The following is a 14,581-nucleotide window of genomic DNA, read 5'->3' on the forward strand; positions in this document are numbered from 1 at the left end:
CCCCATTTTGCTGGCTTTTCAAAATGTAACTGTTAAAGAGTTGTTTTTTATTTGTATCAGACAATTGATTTCAAACCTATCCTATTTTAGGCTATGATTTCATGTAGGAAGATTGCAGAATCCAGCCAACGGGTACAAATATACTTATGTCGTGTTATGGATGCGCTTGGGGAATTCAGGTGAGTGACAAGGGGTTGTCTCCTTTCAGTTATGCTATTCAAAAATGCTGTATTTGCGTTGCCCTGTAAATTTAAAATAAGTACATGTGCTTTATTAGTTCTTTATAAAGGTGCACACTACCCCACCAGCTAAGTTTTTACTTTTAGCCAACTGTTAACCTGAAAATTTTGTTCTGTTGCAATTAACAAGTTTAAATAACTTAACTCTTTGTATTTACAGTACAGTCTAGACATTCACGAGTGTTCTGTGCAGAGAGCTGTGGCGAAAACCTAAATTCGCATATAACCAAGTCCATCCTTATACCCTTGCATAATGTACTAGAATTGGACATCCTACAGTATATGTATCTATATGTATACAGTAACATTTATCGTTAAAAGACAACCATATGTATGATAAATATGATGTATAGAGTTGCTAGAAAAAGTTTGTGAACCCTTTGGAATTACCTGGATTTCTGCATTAATTACTCATAAAAATGTGGTCTGATCTTCAACTAAGTCACAATAATAGACAAACAATCTGCATAAAATAATAATGTACAAACAATTGTACTGAACACATTGTTTAAGTATTCAGTCTAGGTTGGAAAAAGTATGTGAACCTCTAGGCTAATGACTTCTCCAAAAGGTAATTGGAGTCAGGTGTTCCAATCAATGAGATGAGATTTATAAAAAAGGCACACAAAGGTTGGTTACTGACAGTTTGCTCTTCTCAAGAAAAAGCTGTTAATGTGAACCATGCCCTGATCAAAAGAAATTTCAGAGGAGTTAGTTACAATATAAAAACAAGACCAAGCTGGGATGCAGATGTTGAGTAGTGGGTACTTGGGCAGGGGGCAGGGAAAGGCTCGCTCCCCAGCTACATTCCTCTCATGATCCTAGTCTGTTGGCCACTCATTTGAAAATTGCAGTTTAAACCAAGCTGGAGTTGTTATGCCTCTCTGCTCTTCTTTCATCCATGATCCTGTCAGCCAGACCGAATAGAGAATAAGTAAATTGGCAAATGTTAATCTGCAGATGTTGAGAGACCCTACTGTATATACCACTTTTCATTCCAAAGCATTTAACACTTTATTTTAAAAGGAGAGGAGACTTACTTCATCCACCTTTCAAGTGCAGCAGTTACCTGCACAGCATTTATCCTTCACAACACGGAAACTGTGCAACAAGTGAGAAGTTTTTTAAATTAAATTAAGGGAAATTTATGGAGGCCAAATTGTGGAAACGCAGGGAATAGAGCTAACAATCCTATTATTAGGGAGCCTAAGATCCTGGCTAACAGCCCTTTTGCTGGGGCTAAGAGCCCTGTTCTTAATAATGCCTTAGGATTTTCAATGACCAAGTAGTCAGGACCTCAGCTGCTGCAGTGTCCCTTGTTCTAGTACTGGCTTGAAAACTGGGGCCAAGAAGAAACAGCACCACCAATTGGCCCTCCAACAGCACTTGTAGTAGCTGGATTTTCTTCAGAGGTACAGGCAGTTTCCATTATGTCTCCCTGCTATACGTTGTTGATGAATTGAGGACCTTGATGTAAATAATCTTCTTGCTTATCTCCTTTTTCAAGTCACCAAAAGCCAGCAACATAGGTGGTTTGTGGATTATTTTGTTCCAGAAATGGAAAAATATTGTGAAGAGCAAAATCTAATATTAAAAATTCTCCTTGTAGATATTGCTAGTACATTTTCACTTATATTAAGAACCATTATGCCCCTACATTAAAGTTGAATTCTTACCACAACGCTGTACATTACTGATCTAGTCACTGGATCAAGGTGTGATCACTAACTTTAAATGCATGAATAGTGTTGGGAAAGAATCTGCCTTGAAGCAACAAATTACTTTGTTGGTTTGGTTGAGACCACAATTCAAAATGACTTGGTAATGCCATCTATTTCTATTTATTTTTTTCTGGATTATAGGTACATTAAATGTATATACCCATGTCTGAACTGTATGTTGGGGATATATCTCAAGCTAACTACATTATTCTTTATGGATATTAATACCTCTTTCAAACTCATTTCATTATGAGTTGCATTATTTGGGAATGTAATGTGGATTCATAATGGGACCCTCTGTACAGTAGTTTAGCTACAAATGAAACACACACTCAATCTTTTTTTTTATCCCAAGCCGATTCTATTCCATTAATTCTTAAGGGATTTACATTGTTCTTATGGAGGAAAATTCCCCATTTTACATTGTTTCGCTAGAAGGCACTACTTTCTGGTCCCTAACCCTGACATATATCAGGGATTGTGATCTGGTCAGGACATGGATTTTCCAACTTATCTGAGATCAGATGAGATGAGCCTACCTAGGTGGTAATTCTGGGAAGTACTAAAAACGTTTTGGAATAATAAAGACCAAATGAATGTGAACTATGTCTTGGGAATGCAACTCCAAAAATAACTCGAAGCCCTTAATATTCCATGAAAGCCCGGTTTGCTTTTAATGTGTTAAAAAGCATACTTAGTACTACAAAGCTTTAGTAACAAGATTTGTATTTTAGGTAAGCTAGGGTTTATTTACTGTAGATTTAGAATAATCCCGTTTGAAAGTTTGGCAAGACAAATCATTGGCAGCCTGGAAGTACATTGGCTTCTTCGCAGTAATGTGGTTATGAAATTCAGATCTGATAACCTCTGTGCCTTTGCAGTCATTGAATTCACAGGCTCCTGAGAAGATGCCTAAGTTTAGAATTCTGTAGTCAGAAACTGATAAGTGAATTCCCTTGAGTAAGTTTCATTAACAAGTGAACTTGCTTATGGACTTAATAGGCTGTAGTGAATGTCGAATTCAATCAAAACAAGTTACAAGTGAAGTAAGTTTGCTTCACTTTAGATTACCCTTACCCTTCACCAATACAGAAACCTGTTTAAAAACCAAATGAGATGTCTGTTCCTCGGCACAAAGACTAAATAATGAATACTGCAGGAATGTAGTACTTAAATTTAAAAGAAGAATGCAGGCAATTTCCTTATTACAATATCAAAATTGTTGATTCTTTTCTGTAAAACTCGCGTTGCTAGTCACTTTTTTTCAAATGAGAAATAAATGTTGTTTTTTTTACAAAAGAATGTTAAAGGCAAACTGTGGTTTGACTTTCAAGGGCCACATAAGCTTCTAAATGACCTCCCATAAACAGACCTGATCAGGAAAACAAGTTTGCTCAATCCCAACTGCCAATCTTTGTTTACCCGCTGATAAACAGGACAACCATCTGGAACCTGTATATGGCCCCTAGGATCACGGAACCTGTGTGGTTAACCATGGTGTCTCAGACAGCCGAGAAGAGTCAGCTGTGCCAGCGTTTTCTTAAAGAACTCACTCTCCTGACAGAGCAGACCTCCAAAAACCAGTGAGTCATATGGGAAATATGCCACAGAACTCTGGCTGCAAACATCATTCACATTGTACACATTTATATGATTTTAAAGATGAAGTAGCGGATGACTGAAAACTACAGCTTACCCCTATGTGTTGCTATAGCAATTTAAATGTTGTGGTTATTTTTTTTCCTTCCAGATATCCTATGAGGTCTTTCAGTTTAAGGTTTTGAACCCAAATTTATACCTAAACTCCTGGAAAATGAATTCTAGTGGATTCAGTTTATAATCAAACCTGCTGACAATTTACAGTACAGTGCCTATAAAAAAAACTCTATACCCTTTCGAAAGAATACATTTTGTGGCCTCAAACTGCCTGAAATCAAGACGTATTCAATCAGATTTTTTTATCTTTATTTACACATTGTAACAAACTTCCTCAGAGTGAAAAACACACGCTCAAACATTCTGTAAAGTAATTATAAATCAAAACCTAGAACTGCAACCTTTAAGCCATTATCGTTGTTTGTTGGCAACTCCACTGTTGCTTGGATTGTGTGCTTAGGGTAGTTGCCACATGAAAGGCACACTTCCTTCCCAATTAATTGAGGCTTCCTTGCAGAGGGCAGCTGATTTTCTTCAAGTATCCATCTGTATTTTGCGGCATCCAGTTTCCCTTCAGTTCTGATCAGTGCCCCAGTCCCTGCTTGAAACATCCCCAAAACAGAATACTGCCTCTATGACTCCTTACAGTAGGGATGAAGTTCTGTGGATGGTGTGCTGTATAGGGTTTTTGCCAAATGCTATGTTTTGCATTTAGGCCAAAAAAGTTCTATCCTGGTTTCTTAGTGGCTTCTCTGTTCAGTCATCCTATTTGGCAGTCATGAAGGCAAGGTCTTCATGGTGCCATAAACCTTCTACTTCCTAATGAAGTGGAGCGCTACCCAGCAAAAGAGACTTTCAGGAACTTTGACATTATTCTGAAATCATTAGAATCACTATAATGCAGGTAGAGGCTAATTAGCTTTGTATGTATTTGAAAAGCAAATGGTTAAACCAGAGCTAATTTACCATTTCTATCACTAAGGGGTGTGTACACTCATCCAGCTCATTTATCTAGGTTTTAGACTAGGTAAAATGAATTTTGATTTGAGATGTCTTGATTTCAGGCTGTTAGGCCACACAATGTTCCTTTGGAAAGGATGTGTAGACTTAGGCTCTGTATATCTGTTTTTGTTTTACAAAAGCATTAGTAAGTTTTTTTTTCCTCATTTGCTTTGTCAAAATGGTCAAGAATTGCCAATATTTTGAAGCTACCATAGGACACTTTGATGTTAACATGGAAAATAAAATTGGCAGTCATGTTGTGTGAATGGTTTTAGCAATTAGTGAAAACTTGCAGTGCCGTGCTTTCTTAACCCTGTAACGTGGTCTTTAAATATATTTTATAGTAACTGCTTTTTATAGAATTAATAGTACTTTAAGGCACTTTTAGGGTCTTAGCAGTCCAATAAGACCTTTGTAGGTATAAGTGAAGCAATTGAACTTCAGCTTACTCTAGGGTGATTTTTTTTTAGATTCCTGTCTGCTTTGCTGACCGCTGTCCTTACATATCACCTGGCCTGGGTCCCCACAGTTATGCCAAATGACCATCCTCCAATCAAGGCATTCTCTGAAAAACACACTTCTAAGTCAGTGGACATGCTGGCGAAGTCTCATCCGTACAATCCTCTCTGGGCACAACTTGGTAAGTTTAATAATTACTCTAAACAGACTTGCATAACCTGGTTTTTATTATATCTATACTAGTAGTGACATTGTCAGGCCCCAAAAGTCACACTTAGCCCTAAGACATTTCTCCAGGACTGCACTTTTGTGATGGAGAACAGGAAAAAGGTAATGGCACACCCTTGCATAACATCACTCTTCGATTACCACTCACGGTCAAAATGTCTCCTGTTGTTGCTGCTTCTTTGCTAAGAGCATGCCAGCAGTGAATCTTTTTAAGACTTTTTAATTCTCCATTTACAATAGGATGAAATTAAAGGTCATATCATCAGTCTCTCCACAAAGGTAGTGACAGTATGAGGAACGTAACATGTTTATTCATGTTGAGCAGTCTCAACTCAATACAAGCAAACTAAAATACGTAAGGAAAACTTGGCAATACCTCTCTCCATTTATTAAAAGCTTTGTACTATTAAATACTTTCTTTCCTTGTACAAATTATACCCCAGGTAAAAAAATGTTCATCAGTTGAAATGGGATAGACAGTTAATGAAATAATGGTTTTAGGTCAACACGTCGTACCTAAATTGCATATCAATCAGAAGACGCCCAATTTGTTTTTTACATTAAATATTATAATTATTAAAACGGTCAAGTCCAATTTTACTTAAATATTTATTCTCCATTGTAACTTCACTCAGCTTTGATAGGTTAGAACATGAAATCTGACTTAAAGGGCTCATTGGGGGCACTAGTGATCACTCCTTTGAAACAAATTAGAATTGGGACACCACTAACCTTTGTAGATCCTTGTGTGAGCGTGCCCCTGAAGGCCATGAGACCACAAGTGTGGATGCTGGGACATGGCCATAGTCTTTCTTAGTGTCACCACTTGCTTTGCAAAACTTTGACTGTCAGTGATAATGCCCTCTTGTGGCCAATGCATCCAATGTTCCTAGTAATATGCCTTTACAGTTTTCTTTACTTGTGTGTTTTGATAAAAATCATCATTACATAGAATCTTTCATGTATTCTGGCAAATGTAATTACAAAAAACTAACATTTTTGATAATCAGGAATTTGATATTGGAAAAACAATGTATGAAAAGGCTTCCATTGCTGTCTTTAAGGTGACCTGTATGGAGCAATCGGTTCTCCCGTCAGACTGGCACGGACAGTGATTTTGGGGAAACGTAGGGAGCTTGTGCAGCGTGTCCTCTACATCCTCACCTACTTCATCCGCTGCTCTGACCTGCAGGAGAATATTATGAGTGGAAATGGAAAGCCCGAGGTGGGGGAAGCTAGAACAGTCTTCACCACCACACTGGAGAAAGGAGAGGTGGAAGAGTCTGATTATGTTGTCATCTCAGTGCAAAATGACTCCATTCTTAACAGCACTGATAACAACAAGGACAATCCCAGCAAGCTCGACAGTGGCTCTCGAATCCAAGATACTGCAGTTTCTCCTACTGCTGGAAGGGGTGAGCTGAGCAGCAGCACAGAGAAGACCAAGTTGAGCTCAGAAAGGACCAGTACTGCAGAGCTGACATGTCTCCCTCTAGACCACAGTCTGAAACCTTGCCATGAGGTAATATCTCATAGCGTTGATATTAAGAAAGAGGTTGTACTTAATGTGTCCAAGGCAGCAGATGGCAGTTTACGCCATTCAGCCAAATCTGAGGAGACCTCACGGTTTCATTGTACTTCACCAGCAGCATCCCAGTCTAATTCTGACCTGGACAGGAAATCTTCCATGGTGTCTTCACAGGGTGTGCCTTGTCTCAGACTGGAGACTCGCGAGAGCCCACTTCTACAAAGGGTAAAGTTTCGGATTGGGAGCTCGGAATCTCCAGATTCTGATCTGGAGAGTCGGCAGAAGGAATTGGTTAAGAATTATCAGACCTTCAGGGAAAGCTTGGAGAACGAAGAAAAAAATGGCAAACTTAATGCAGATGGCCCAGAGCCAAACAATTCTGTAAACGAAACGGACGTTTTTTTGATCAAGTCTCATTTACAGCATAGTACTTATTCTCGTGCTACCTCTTCCTGCTTCTGCAAATTTGAATCATCCAAAGAGGGTAAAACGGTTGAGGCACCCATTGTTTCTCCTGGCCAGAGCCATATGGAATGTGGGGCAGAAGGAAGCAGTGAGTCACGTATGGACACTGCTGGTGCCGTCAGGGTGAAACGGGTAGCAGGTGAGAGGAGCTCTGCCGGTCCCGGCCCACAGGACTCTAAATCCAGGGGATGTGCAACTGTACCTTCGGGGGACACTGAAGGTCCTGGGAAAAAGGTGCCTTTCACAGTGAAAGGGGACATTCCAAGGAACGAGAGTTCAGACAGTGCTCTAGGAGACAGCGGTGATGAGGAAGCCTCACTGAACCAGAGAGCCAAGCAGTGTGAAGACAAGCAAGATGAAACCACAGAGGAGTACGAAATCCTACTCCCAAGGTATCTCTTGAGTACTTTGTGATGGCTTAATGATAGGAGAATGCTACTTTCATCTTGACGGTAACACACCATTAGATGACATAATTTGGTTTTATCAAATACTCTCATTTTAAGAAGATTTTAAAAAATAATAACATGCATAAATGTCAGTTGAAGTGCTTTATTTGAATTCATTTTAAATGTAGAAAAATATGATTGATTGAATTCTAAAAATGTTTAAGATGTTTCATTATGAGTAATTACTGTTTTAAAGGTTATCTTGATCTTTTTCAATCTTATTCCTATTTCAGGTCAGAGACCATCAGCAAGCCTCATGTTAACAACTTTGGAAGATCTCTGTTTGGTGGATACTGTCCACAGTATATGCCAGACTTTGTGTTGCATGGAGCAAGCTCAGATGAAAGACTAAAACAGTGTTTAATGGCAGATCTTGATCATGCAGTGCTTGTACGTACTTCTTGATTGTCTTGCACATGTTGATTTTTTTTGTTTAAATTTATATTTCTGAAGGACATAACCTAATCTGCCATGTGCATAAAGTGTACAAATTTAAATTTAAGCATAAAAGAAAAATCACAAAATTACACTTGTTACTCAGATCGTTTTAATTTTTTTTAAACTGTTTCCCACACAATATCATGTCGCTTACATATTCATGCTTTAAACTGTTCTACAATGTCTTGAAATCACCTCAAATCCAATGTCAAATGAATTATGTAATGTAGATAAGTGACAATCAAATAATGGCTTTTTGTATGTATCCAATCAATTGCCTGTTTGCCTGATTTCCCATGATGGTACACATCACAGTAGTTTGTGTATATATATATAGTCCACTTTATGAAATTAAAGTTTAGTTGTTCCTTGTTTGTTAACAATATAATTAAATATTGTAGCATCCCGCATTAGATGAGCCCATAGCAGAAGCTGTGTGCATCGTTGCCGACACTGATAAGTGGACTGTTCAAGTTGCTACAAGCCAGAGGAGGGTGGTGGATTCAAACAAACTGGGAAAGGATGTCCTGGTCTCCAGCCTTGTTTCTAACCTGCTGCATTCCATGCTTCAGCTCTCTAAGCTCAACCTTTCTCCTACCTTTGTGAGTAATTTATCAGAAAAAAACTATCTGTAAAGTGTCTTCTATAGACAACAAGGCAAGCATTGTGTTGTAGAGGTATCTCTGTGGTTCAGGATTCTGAGATCCTTGTGGTGAGAAACTGCTCTCAAAGATAGTTTCCTACGGTTGAATGCTTAAGCAGACTTTGCTTTTTTGGTGGCATTTTTATCAAGAATAATTGTTTGCTACTAGAAACATTCTCTTATTTTTTTAAAAGCATGTTTCTGTGAAATTGAGTTATAGTTATCCACATGCCAACAACAACCTGAGGAAATTTTGGCAAGAATTTATGACCATTTAATTGTATTTAGGGTATCCCACATTCGTCCTAATTTTTAATGCATTGAATTAATGTTTTTAGCGATGCTAATGTTGTTGATATAAAGTAATACTGGTGTATTTTACAATTTTATAAGAACTTAAGAAATGTTATGATCGACAGGATGCCAATCCCCCCATAAGCCTTATTTGGTTACTGTTAGCAAAGTGATACTGTAATAACATCCATGTGTTTCTCGAAGTAAGTCAGGATATTAGCTTTTACAACATCTGGGTAGTTTGTAGTAATTATGTAAAAAAATCCTGTTCCTGGTATTAAATATAGTTCCCCTTACTTTCTACTTGTATTTTCTGGTATGATTCAATGTTGGTTCTGAAGAATTTCACTGGATTGTCATTGTCAAGGCATTTTTTTAATAACTGAATCAGGGCCCCTCAGTTTTCTCTTTAGAACTAAAAAGATTCTGTTTTTAATCTGTTGGAGGATGACATTTCTTTTAGTCTCCATGATGTATCTGATCTCCCTGTTCCAGACAAATTACATAGCAGCAAATCGTTTTTTGTAACATGGTGATGCATGTATGTAGTATTCTAAATTGAACTCTTAGTAATGCAAATAATGTACAATTTGTACATCTCTGTTGCTTATCATGCATATGTTTTCATTTGAACTTGACCTTTCATTTATGTCAACTAACTTGGTTGTTCTAACCCTTTCAATCAGTGTGTCATGCATCTTGAAGACCGACTGCAAGAGGTGTATTTCAAAAGTAAGATGTTGTCTGAATACTTAAAGGGACAAACCAGAGTACACGTACAAGAACTTGGGGTAGTTCTTGGGTATGTATATGTATTTTAATTCATGATTTTGTAATGTACACTATACATGTATTTTAGAGGATTAATATTGCTAAAAATAAGTATGAAATACTGAAATAATTATCACTGAGTAGATGTTCCATAATTTCATGTCAACATGCTTCCTGCTAGGCTCTGAGGTTTGAGAACGGAGCTTTAAGCAAAACATTAACTGAACCTTCATCTGTTAGTCCAAAACTGTGCTATTACAACGTTGTCCTTCCACTCCATTGTGGAATTTTACTCTATAATGTTGATCCTTTTGTTTCTAATTCAATACTCATATACTCTTGGTTGGACATCTTTTGATATATTGGATTGCAAGGGCCACAAGCTGAGTAGTCCTCTTCTATATATTCACTAGATGTACATAGTACACTATATGTAGGGAGCCTCAAATTATATTGAACTAATATGGTGTGAGGTGCCATCTAGTGGTGAAGAAGGTACAACATTGGGAAAAACAGTGGTTTATATATACAGTCTTTTGTAATTGCAGTAGTTCCATTACTTGAGAATAGCATGTTAAATTAACTTGAGTTGGAGAAACTTAATATTTTATGGCTTAAAGGGGGATATTGTAAACGGATGCATAAATCTCCCAATTAATAGTGATGGATCATTTGGATCCTTAGGCTTTGTGACCTCAAACTCTATAGAAGGTAATGCAGGCATTGACAGTTTGGGATACTGGAAATTGGAGTGGATGAAAACTGTTTAGACTGTGAATTAAAAAAAAATTCTCCCTTTTTTTGCAAATCTTTCAAGATTTCCTTGTATAAAGCACAAGGCTTTGCTCGTTATCTTTTGAATTTGAAACATCAGTCTGCTGTCCATAACACACACTACGCCAGTAAGTGTTCTTTAGAGAGAAAATTGGAAACGGCCTTTGCTGTTATGATGGGCTCAGAAGGTTCCCCCTCTTCAATGAGGCATCATCATTGCTTTCCTGGCTGCTTAACTGCTATCAGCTCTTCAAGCTCCTCATTTCTTGGCTCTCAGTAATGGGATTCCAGGAGCTCATTCTCCTTCTCTGATATTCCCATCCCCTTGGGAGCGATAGTCAAACAAAGGCTTGCATTTGAAATCACCAGAAGGATTTCCACAAGAAAGCAAAGTTGGCCTATCCTTAAAATCTTTGAAAGTGGATGCATTAGACTTACTAACGTAAATCCTGCTGCCCATCTTCTTATAAAGTCTAGTTTCATTAAACACCTGTTTGATAGCATATCCTGTCTCCTTAAGGAATTCCAGGAACTTGAATTATGTAGCTGCTTCATGATCTGCTGGCCCAGCTACCCCTTGCAGCTTCACATTAAGCGAGTTAGATCACTTTAAAAACTTTGCAAACCAGCTTTTACGTGCTTTGAAGTCACTTGCACTACTACCTTATCCACACATTTTATAACTTCCACTTCTTCAGTTTTCATGTTTCTACTAGGTACTTGAGAAACGTGTAACACTGCATAGAGGCAGAAACCTGAACACTTGCACATATTTCCATTCATTTAGATGACAAAGGTATTCACTCGATCTTTGGTTATACCTTTGACTTATATCCACTAACATTTGCATATGCTTTACGCTTCAGTGCCATGCTGTCGTCCAACGATAATTGTAGTGTGGTGGTAAAATCAAAAACAGTTGAGCAGAATTTCACTGACGCCAATGCTGTAGGTGTGCAAGTCCAAGAAGTGAGATTGTGATGCAGAAGTGTTGGCAAGAGGGAGAAACCGCATATAATGAAAATGTTCAATTTTCACAAATAATTGGTGGCATATATTTTATTGTGCATATGATCAAATTACTTTTGGAAAAACCTGTGAACAAGGATTTAGTGTATTCTAAAAAGTGGAAAGCATTTGTTTGTATATGCAGGTAAGTCTATTTTCATTTAAGTATGATTTATAGTATTCTAATTTGGTAAGTGCACTCAACCAAATGCATTTTCACAAATTCTATGTATTCTAATGATTTATGTTTTCCCCTCATGTTTATAGTAATTTTATTGTTTTTCAGGATTGAATCGAACGACCTTCCTTTGCTTGCTGCTGTAGCGAGTACACATTCTCCTTATGTTGCTAAAATACTGTTATAAGGAAAAATTCTCAGGACAGCTTCCCCCTCTTAAACGTTTATAAAACTGCGGTCGGACAACAAAGAAATGTATGAGAACAGGAAAAGATACAAGTACTAAACCTCCCAGAATGCAATTGTACTAGGATATTTTTATCTGCCATTGAAAGGATGAATGCAGCACTTGAATAATGACAATACAGCGGTCTTCTATGGGGCTTTACAGAAGGTCTGCATCAATTAATTCACATCTTGGGAATGAGAATCATGAAATGGACTAAACATTTTCTGCAAGAAATCTACAAATATACCCAAAGACAATGGGGTTCTTTACTCAGAACAGCTTTTGCACCACAAACAACACAGCATCTAAATCTACCTTCATAAATATTTTTTTCATTTCTGCAAGGAGAACATGGAAGATGCTGAACTCTTAAGTGGCTTAAGTTAATTCATTTGAGGTTATTTAAATAAGGATAGTGGAACAAAACTCAGCTGTTGCTGATGCTTTCAAAGAGAGAAAAGGTTTCAAACAAGACAAGTTGATGCAGTCTTAGAACCTGCTATTAACATAAGGCTGGTGGTTTGTATAAGCTTTTTTTCCTCAATTTTAATTTGAGTTGTTGGTATTTTGTTATTCTGATATTCATATAAAGGGACAAAAAAATAGATTTACTTGTTTTGAGGGAAGCCTTATCCAGTCACAAGTAAAAGTTTACATGAAGTCAAAAATTAATGTTAGATGGTCAACCTGTTCTAGTTTTCTTAATGTTTGAAACTTACATCTTTGTGAGACAAGATGTGCTACCAGGTATATATATTGGGATAAAGAATTGTATTAGTTTGGTGAGAAGTTTTGTTTTAACTCCAGTTGTTTTTCTGTTAAGGCTGTTTTTGTTTTTTGGTTCATTGCAGAGCAACCCTAATGTGCTATTACCATTTTAAATTTAGTTTTTGGCAACATTGACTAATGAACATAGCCACTTCTGTATTCTGAGCAGGTTTTTCTTTCTTTAAAATTTGAATAATCTGGTTTGTCTCCAATACACAGTAGTAAATATCTGTGAATTAAACTTGAGTGCCTTCAGCACAAGCAAAGCAGTATTCCTAAAAACTGAGTCATATTATCGATTCCTATCTTGTGTATTACGTAGAAAATAACACTACTTCTGAACCAGCTTTAATCACTGCAAATCCATTTTGGAAAATAGTTGTCACAGCTAAAAAAATATTGTAAATGTTTAAGGTTGGGTTGCTTATTGTACACAGATATTTTCTTGAACCAAGCCCAGACACTGTGCCTCAGAGTTACATTAATGTACATGTAATGCTTGCATTCTAAAATGGTATTTCCTTAATGACAAATTTCAAATTGACAACCATGTGCTTTTACATTTAATGACCATAGTCCACTGTGATTGAATGCTGCTTTTTCATTCTGTTTTTAACCCAGGTATGTAGTTTTGAATCATATAAATACATACTGAATACTGAAAAGTAAAGCAAGCTTTTTATTGTTTGCTATGGATTTCTTAATTCCTATGGATTTCTGAAAACTGTTTTACAAATTTGCAGTGATAGTACAAGCTTTAACAAGTATTTAACTTTTTTAACAACCATGGCTTTTTTTCCCAAATTATGGATCTAAACTGACTGAAAAATTTACATTTTTTTACACTAAACTCTACCTCAGTGGGCAGGACTTTATCCTTTGTGGGTTTTTTTTAGTCTTACCTGTCAAAATGTCTCTCTCTCTTGTGACTGTTTGTTCTTCATTTAAGCTTCTAGTTAATGTTATGACCACGAAACAAGCAGTTTTATTTGTATAACAAAAAGGTTTCTACACTGTAATAGCATGTATATGGTTTAGGTATGTGTAGAATGTCTTGAGCATGGAATTAAATTTGTGGTATGTATGAAGAAATTGATATGTATGTTATTGAAGCTGGCATTGCTTGTGTTTGTCATTCTTTGTATTTCCTGTTCGGTATTGGGTCATGTTTAATAAACTGCAAATAATATGAATTGCACAACACGTATTCACTTCTTTCATGCTTTAGAGCTACCATTTTACTTTTTTTCTCATAAAACCCATGATGTGATTAGTACATTTATACCTTTCTTTTAGTCCATTTAATTGATAGTCTGGGTTTCATATTGCACTTACAGAATGTCCTCTCACTCAGGTATTCATTCTTAACAAAATTGCAACTCCATGGAAGATTAAGTGCTCAAAATGGATCTTCTGAGAGGACTTAAAAATAATTGGTTGGGGCACATTTACATAATGATTTTCCTGTAAATTGATAGTCAGATTTTTCCAGTTAAGTAATGAGAAGTTTAACATGTAATTCTGACTAAACCAAAAACATACATAACCAGATCTGTCATTATTTTTTGTGTTCCTATAGAGTGCTGAATAACTGATACAAATGCTAGCTGCTGTTTTTTTAGCTTTGTTTTCTACCTCTGCCATGTCATTCAAGCCTCCCAGAACACAGTCTTAATGTAATTACATTTATATAAATTTAGATTGAATAATAAGATTGCAAGTTTGTCTCGC

At 36.8% G+C, this 14,581-nt stretch overlaps 1 protein-coding gene across 3 annotated transcripts in view; it reads left to right on the top strand.

Annotated features, from left to right (window-relative positions):
* The window catches only part of fnip2 (folliculin interacting protein 2), a 38,266-nt gene extending 24,218 nt beyond the window's left edge, over nucleotides 1–14,048 (top strand). For 2 of the 3 annotated variants that reach the window (XM_088911620.1, XM_088911630.1), the window contains exons 10-17: nucleotides 91–179; nucleotides 3,397–3,543; nucleotides 5,089–5,258; nucleotides 6,370–7,690; nucleotides 7,981–8,137; nucleotides 8,587–8,787; nucleotides 9,809–9,924; nucleotides 11,962–14,048. In XM_088911620.1, the coding sequence (XP_088767746.1) occupies nucleotides 91–179; nucleotides 3,397–3,543; nucleotides 5,089–5,258; nucleotides 6,370–7,690; nucleotides 7,981–8,137; nucleotides 8,587–8,787; nucleotides 9,809–9,924; nucleotides 11,962–12,040 (2,280 nt within the window). In that variant the 3' untranslated portion in view covers nucleotides 12,041–14,048. The remainder of the gene's footprint in view (nucleotides 1–90; nucleotides 180–3,396; nucleotides 3,544–5,088; nucleotides 5,259–6,369; nucleotides 7,691–7,980; nucleotides 8,138–8,586; nucleotides 8,788–9,808; nucleotides 9,925–11,961) is intronic. The other variant, XM_088911639.1, reaches the window with a different exon arrangement.
* The last annotated feature ends 533 nt before the right edge of the window (nucleotides 14,049–14,581 follow it).

The sequence above is a fragment of the Atractosteus spatula genome, chromosome 1 (assembly GCF_055471065.1).
Source record: "Atractosteus spatula isolate fAtrSpa1 chromosome 1, fAtrSpa1.hap1, whole genome shotgun sequence".
In the NCBI taxonomy this organism is placed as follows: Eukaryota; Metazoa; Chordata; class Actinopteri; order Semionotiformes; family Lepisosteidae; genus Atractosteus; species Atractosteus spatula.